General features: G+C 36.8%; 1 protein-coding gene and 1 pseudogene across 3 annotated transcripts in view; both read right to left on the reverse strand.

The window, feature by feature from the left end:
• Positions 1 to 8,031, reverse strand: part of LRRC49 (leucine rich repeat containing 49) — a 239,077-nt gene that overhangs the window by 54,085 nt on the left and 176,961 nt on the right. For all 3 annotated transcript variants that reach the window (XM_006888342.1, XM_006888341.1, XM_006888343.1), the window contains 2 exons: positions 4,277 to 4,514; positions 2,419 to 2,604 (listed from right to left, as the gene is read on the reverse strand). In XM_006888342.1, the coding sequence (XP_006888404.1) occupies positions 2,419 to 2,604; positions 4,277 to 4,514 (424 nt within the window). The remainder of the gene's footprint in view (positions 1 to 2,418; positions 2,605 to 4,276; positions 4,515 to 8,031) is intronic.
• LOC102853044 lies at positions 1,853 to 2,277 on the reverse strand (annotated as a pseudogene).

Below are 8,031 nucleotides of genomic sequence, written 5' to 3' on the forward strand. Positions count from 1 at the left end.
AGGAAGACCCTCAATAAGATGGATTGGTGTAGTTACTGCAACAATGAGCTTAAGCACAGGAGGGATTGTGAAGATGCCCCAGGATCTGGCAGGGTTCCATTGTTTTACTGTTAATAGGCTCTACTGAATTCATTTTTACTCATAGCAACCCCATGTGCCAAAGTAGAACTGTCCCATGGAATTTGGTGGAATGCATTCTTTATAGGAACGTATTGCCACGTCTTCTCTCGAGGAACTGCTGGGTGGGTCCTCACTGTCAACCATTAAGTTAAGAGATGAGAGATCAACCATTCAACCACGAGGGCTTCTTAATAAAACATGTTTTACTGGGAAGATTATTTAAATTGTATAGAAGCATGACCACAATTTCTCTTGTTTATCTCAAAATGATATTTAAAGGAAACATACCCTCTGAGTCACTAGGGAATTAATTTTATCGCCCACTTAGCAAAATGCAGCTAAAAATTAGGCTCCACTACTAATTTTCCTAGTTATTCAGTATAAACGTAATACAGGCTTTTATAAGCAATTAACAAGAGTATCGATGTTTATATTTATTTCATATTACTTGTCCTTTGCTCCCTCATTTTAATCTTTCTTCTTTCACCTTTCTTTATTTTTCCTTTTCAGCTCTTTTTAACCCCTCTTCCCCCTCCACTTGTATAGTCTTCCCCCCCTCATTTTATTCTTCTCTACCTCTATTAAAGCATTTTAGTTAATATTTGTGTATTCCTCATCTCCTTTTCCGTGACAGACAGTATGCAAAGCAAATACCACATTATCTGTAGAGGAATTAATTCCTTTCTGTCATACCACCACCATTTGAATTTTCTTCTTTCTTACACAGTAAAAGTATCTACTATTCACCATCATATGAATATTACAGATTTTTAGAATTTGTTCAGTGTTGTAGGTAAGCAGACTTTTAGGTTTTAGACAATTTTTTTTTAATTTGAAAGTTTTATTGTATTGCACTAAATGAACAGTAGGATGGTTATACAGTGTTCTCTCTAATTCAGCTTTGAAAAAAATCTAAGGTACTTGCAAGTTGGGGTGTTTTGTTTTTTTTTTCATTTTTGGTACTTGCAAATTCTTAAGGTTATTTTTGCACCAGATTAGAACCTATTTCTTAATAAGTAATGTCTTACAAATAAAAACACATTTAAAATAGCTTTAAATGTATCCTTCACAAGTAATTAGTATATTTTCATATCATATTCATATATACTTAAGAATTAAAGCAAGTACATTACTCTGATGGAAATCTTTCACTCATGCAATATACAGGGATAATATTAAGTCAAAGGAGGAAAAAGAAACCCCATTTTCCTTATTTTGTAAAGGTATCCATATAGAATTATCTACATGACATACAAGAAAATCATTAAGTTCCCCATCAGACAGATAAACATTTTTAGTTAATCAAAAGCAACTGCTATCTACGGCTATTCTGTAATTAGATGGCATTTCAATAAAACCAAATGAGCCCTATAAGTTGCTATAAACAAATGCTTCTAATGGTCTAAGATCCATCAGTAATCAATGCACTCATTTAGAAGATAAGACTGTTCCTTAAGGAGTGCAAATTCAAACCTGTCAACACCAGATGTAATAATTTTATGTTAATGTATGCAAAATTCCATTTAATTTCTTTTTCTGAGTATAACATATGAACAGTCTTCCCACAAGCAAAACCTGTGGAAATATTTAAAAAAAACAAGGAGTCATTTTTTTAAAGTAACTGATCAGATTCCATAGTCGACTCTTGGAAAAAAGAACTTTCTGGATAGAATCCCTTCATTTGGTAGCTTCTGCAGGCACTTAACTGGACCAGTTCTTCTGTGTATCTGTTCTAAGAGCTCACCAAAACACAGATCATGTTGTATAGGTAGTAAAAAAAAATGTTAGAAGGTAAAAAGCTTATTTGCACCATCTATTTTCCTGACAATATGCTAGAATATTTGCAGTCATGATGATGGTGGGGTCATAGAGTCCAGGTGAGCTCATCACAAGTATAATAAGCCTTAAAGGGATACTCCAAGACCCAGGGTAAGCCACTCAGCTGCACAGAGGACCAAGGATGAGGTACTCTGGAAGGACGAGAAGATTCAGGGTATTACACTGGTCTGTAGGACTCTGGTAACCGGTCTTCAGTTCTTCAAATGCTATAATGTGCCAGACGGTGAAAAAGATCAGCATGGTGGTGAGCAGCCGCTCCAGCACGTAGCAGAAGGCCGCGAACGTGAACGCCAGGGCCGAGAAGCAGTTTTTTGACATTTTAAATGGCAGGCTTTATACTAAGAAATAGATGTTTTTCTCAAAAGTTACACTCTGACTGTTTAAGTTTTTGAACCATTTTTATAAATATTTCTCCTAAAAAGGAACATTTTGATTCTATGGTTGAGCTTTTAAACTTACCTCTGTTCCATTTATTTTCTGCATGCTAAAATGGCTCAGCCGAAATAGTACATAGTATTTCCAGAGCATAAAATTGACAACTGGATTTCCTTGAGGATCGATTGTCAACTGGTCAACACGACGGAGCTGTGCTAATGCATTAAATTGCTGCAGCATGACAAGATTAGTTTCCTTGAATTTAAGGTGCTGCAATAATAAAACACACAATTATAGCTGAACATGGAGTTTAATCATCTTAAAATATTAACATTATAGCCTTACAGATCACTCCCCCAAGAAATCTTCACATTTTAGTTTAGCAAATATGTTTTCAATTAGATTAAATCAACTGTGGGTACTATATTTATATAACATTATTGTACCAATGTATCTAATCTTGAGTTGAGGATGATTTATCTTCTGCAAAAGGCATCCGTTTATTAACAAACCAAGATTCTAAATTCTCAAATATCCAATAATTCTGATACTTATAGGCATTACAAAGATTTATATGCTTTACACTGACATTAAACCTACAAAGAAAAATCTGGAAACAAAAATCTCAAAACATTCTAAGTACAGGGGTCACAATGCTCTTAGGAAGAACTAGTTAGTCATTATCACCTTTTAGCTCTGTAGGCTAAACTGGTTACAGAAAAACTGAATTAGTAAAATGTTGTTGTTGTTATGTGCTCTCTAGTCGCCTGTGGCTCACAGTGGCCCTATGCACAACAGCCCTAAACTCTGTCTTATCCTGTGCCAATCTCTGACACTCCCATCCTGATTACCCCAGTTACTGAATCAATCCACCTATTAGAGGGTCTTCCTCTCCTGCGCTGTCCCTCCACCCTCCCAAGCATGACATTTCTCTCCAGGGACTGGTCCTTCCTTGCAATGTGTCCAAAGTATGTCAGACGAAGCTTTAGAACCCTTGCCTCCAAGGAGCAGCCTGGTTTCTCCCTCTACAGGACAAATCCGTTCATTTTCTTAGCAGTCCATGGTATATTCAATACTCTTCTCCAACACCACGGCTCAAAGGCATCAATTCTCCTTCTATCATCTCTAGTCACTGTCCAGCTCTCTGATGCATAGCAAGTAATGGCAAAGACCATAGCCTGGATCAGACGCACCTTAGTCTCCAGATTGACACTGTTGCACTTCAGTACTTTATTTAGAGAGGTTTCTAACCGCAGACTTTCCACTGTGAATTAGTAAAATACTAATGCACATTTTCTATCTGAGGACTTGGTTGCACTTTTCTAAGAATATTGTCTCCACTTCTACAAATCACTTTTTTTAGGAAAATTGAACTGCAATAAATAAAATAGCATACAAGGGCAAGTGAAGTAAATTACTTGGCTAACCAAGATCAGCAAAACTTTAATAAAGATTCAATAAATAAATTATGGAAGCCAAGGATTCTCAAATGAATAATATAGAACAATATCCTAATTGGAGAAAGCTGACTTCTAAAAGTAATTTTAATAAGGTTCTAAAATTATTCCATATGTTGTACCATAAAAGTTGTATAGTAAACGCGTATGCCTATCAATATTAGTTACAATAAATAAGTATGTAGTATAGGATTATATGAGGTCCACTGACTGTTTTACAAGGTAGAAACATATAATTTGAATAAATTTATTATCCTTTCTACTCCATAAAAATCATTTTTAGCAAGAAAATTTCCAATATTAACTGAAAACTGGAAGGTCATTTATGAATGCTAATTTAAATTCCAGGTCCAAAACATCTACACAAAAGCTGGCCTCTTTGCCAGATAGAAACTGTGTAAATAAAATTAAAACAGGTCTTTGGCTTGAACATTCAAGTCGTGATTGAGAGTAATTGAAAGATCATACTAAAAGGAAGTATTTACCAGAGAATTAGGAAACTTCATCTTCAATTTGGGAAGCACTTGGACAATTTCATCAAATTCTATAAAAGTGAAGGAGACGGTTGTGATCATTCCCGCTGTCTGAGCGCTCCAGTTCCGATCCAGACATTCCAGTGCTCCTGATCCATACAGGGAGAGGGTATCTCCATCAACCTCCACAAGGTGTGTGTCTGTGACAGATAAACCTTGTAAAGCGCTAAGGAGCCCTGAGTCCACAGACCTGAAAAACCAAAGATGCAATATTACATGAAAGTTTTATAGGCTTTTGCTTTTGTAAAGTAAATAAAGCAGTCTCTTGGTAAAGCACTTTGAAATATTGTATTCATTTTTCACTTCAATAATTAAGCCCACAGCACAAAAAACTAATTTTCAGCAAAACAAATGGAAGATTTACACACCTCTAATGGACCTGGAAAGGGTGAAATCAGGCTGCACCTTGGATGCAAGGTTCTGAAGCTTCATCTGAAATACTGTGGACATGTTGCAAAGAGGGACTGGTCCTTGGAGAGGGATGTCATTTTTGGGAGGGTGGAGGGACAGTACATGAGAGGAAGACCCTCTATGAGATGTATTGATTCAGTGATTGGGGTAATGAGAGTAGGTGTGTCAGAGAAAATTAGGTGTGTCAGAGAAAATAAGGTTGGCACAGGATAGAGCAGGATTTAGGGCTCTTGAACATAGGGTTGCTATGAGTTGCAAACGACTCAGCTGCAAATAACAACAATGGATTGGCCTAGTGGCAAGAAGCTGCGCTGAAATTCCAAAGGCACACGGTTCTAGGCCACCAACTGCTCTGTGGGAGACCCATGAGCAATATTCTCCTGTGTAATTAACTGCCTCTGAGAACTCTCTGAAGAGTCAGCTATGCATCCCTTCCAATTGGAAGGCAAACAGTAACACCACTTATTTTAGGGAGCTCTGGTGGCCTAGTGACAAGAAGCTGCACTACAATCCCAAAGACATGAGGTTCTAATCCCCCAGCTGCTCATTGCGAGAAGGATGGGCAATCTCCTCCTGTGCAATTAACTGCCTCTGAAAATCCAACAGAGGGTCAGCTCTGGGTTGGTTCCAATTTGAAGGCAAACAGTATAAGAACACCACTTGTTTTAGAGTGCTCTGGTGGCCTACTGGCAAAAACCTGCACTGTAATACCAAAGGCACGTGGTTCTAATCCACACGCTACTCTGGGGGAGAAGGCTGGGCAATCTTCTCCTGTGCAATTAATTACCTCTGAAAACCTACTGGAAGGTCAGTTCTGGTTCAATTCTGACTGGACAGTACATAACGACAACATATTTTAATGAAAAGAGAATTAACATTATGAACAACAAAACAACCAAATTATATCAATAAATGATAACTGGCAGTCAATTTAGTTTAGAACTATTTATTTACTACTTCATAAATATATTTTTATGTCAATACAAACAAGTTTTCCTAATTTGTAAAGTACTGAATTGTAAAGTGTTTCTGGAAAAGAGTTTTTTCAAAGCCCCAATATTTTTATAGTAAGAATTATTGTTGTTGTTGTGTACCACAGAGTCAGAAATGACTCATTGCTGACCCTCTGGCAGGTTTTCAGAGTCAGTAAATCCCACCAGAGGAGATTGCCCATCCTTTTCCCTTGGAGCAGCTAGGAGCCTCAAACCGCTTTCCTTTGGGATTGCAGCAATAGGCCACCAGTGCTCCTCTATAGTAAGAATGATACAAAAACGTATTTACAAAATATTTGGGAAAACATAACTAATAATACTATCATGGGGTATTAGGAGGGAAGTTTTGACTGTTTTAAAATACCACAATATTTGAAATTTGGCATGTGAATAATTATAGTGGGAAAACCAGTAAAAATATCCTCTCCATTTTAAAATAAATGACTGAAAAAGACACTAGTTACTCTATGTTACATATATACAAGATCACTTCATATACTTTAGTGAATACAGCACTTGTTATTTCAAAAGTAAGAGCTGTATTTTCTGGATGAGGCCGGATTGTAAACATGAAATAAAGGAAATGGCTTGATTCAACTGAAATTTTCTATTAGGTGAACAGAAACATAACTATTTATTTTACCTAACCTCAAAACTTAAACAATGCTTCACTTTTGTTCCACGTGTTTTCATTCTTGCTTTCAAGCACTATTTACTTGCCATTACTGAAACCAGTGCTTTACCTTTGCCTCTGTGTGCCTCTTTGTGCATTTGTGGACTTTTATACACTACTCCAATATAGCATTTCTCACGCTGTGTGGCAGTTGCTTATAATCTGATTCTTCTACAAGTAGTAAGTACTTCCTTGAAGCATAAAATTTTATTGATTTTGATGGAATGTTAGGACCTTGTAATTGGCTTTTTCCAGTGTAAACAGAATGAATGGAAAGAAATTAAAGGTATGAAAAAGTTTTATAATGCTAAAAGGAAAAAAAAAACCCTATAGAATACAGACGTCAGAGAAAATTACTATTAAAATGATCATCCTATTGGTTTACTGTGCTTTACTAGTTGTTGTTTTTAGGGGCTGTTCAGTCTACTGTGATTTATAGTGACCTCATGAACCTTGCCTTTTCCTGCACCATCTTCATCCTCTCCATTGTTGAAGTCCCTGTGCTAATTAGTCCTGCTGAGGGCTTTCCTCTCATTCTCTGACCCTACATTTGTCTCAGCATGATATCTTTTTTCAAGAACTGATCTCCCCTGATAACATGCTGAAAGTATGATAGACAAAGTTTCACCATCTTTTCCTCTAAAGGGAAATCTGGTTGCATTTCCTGCAAGATGGACTTATTTGTTATTTTTGCAGTCTATGTAGTTGTTAAGTGCCATCGAGTTATTGACGACTCATAGCGACCTTATGAATGAAAGATCAGAACACTTGTATAACTTTCATCGTTTCTCTAAGTTTATAGTTTCCAGAGGTAAGCTATTTCCGAAGTGGATGCCACTCCTGCTTCCAAACCTGTTTTAATCTGGGAGCTCTACCAAACACTATCCACCATGGATAACCATTATCGCATTTGACACGTCAGTGCACAGTGTTTAGCATCACAGCAACAATGAGTTACCTCTGCACAGCAAATGGACAGACCAATGCTATGCCACTTAGAAGAATGTTTAACCAAAAACAATTAAAACCAGACCTGAGAGCCATAGATTAAAATCACCCTTCTTTGCCTTGGTAGCATAACTTTCTATCCACTAGGCCAACAGAGCTCTCTCTATGACTCATAAAAATTCTATGAACAACAGATCTAACCTTTGCTCTATCCTATGCCATCCCCACAATGCAAAACACACTCGAGCCTATTGCTGCAGTCACCATATCAATCCATCGTGTTGAGGATCTTCTTTTCTTCTCTGACCTTCCACTTTTCTCAGCATGATGTAATTTCCTATGGACTGGAACCTTAACTGTTTATAGTCTTTAGTATATTCAATATTCCTTGCTAATGCCATAATTCATTGCAAGGCATTGATTTTTCTCTGGTCTTTCTTATTCATTGTTTTATTTGTGTGTGTGTGTGGTTTTCTTTTAGGGTAAAATAGATGGAGAAAAGATTGAGGTTGTTATCAATTTCATCTTGCTCAGATCTTCAGTCAATACTCTTGGCACCAGTAGTCAAAAAATTAAAAGATGAATTGTTGAAGAAATTCCCCTCTAATCCTATTTTGTTGAGTGCTTTAATCATGAAAGGGTGTTGGATTTTATCAAAGGCTTTTTCTGCATCAATTGATAGG

This window comes from Elephantulus edwardii, unplaced genomic scaffold (assembly GCF_000299155.1).
Source record: "Elephantulus edwardii isolate Elephantulus edwardi_28Jun2011 unplaced genomic scaffold, EleEdw1.0 scaffold00066, whole genome shotgun sequence".
NCBI lineage: Eukaryota > Metazoa > Chordata > Mammalia > Macroscelidea > Macroscelididae > Elephantulus > Elephantulus edwardii.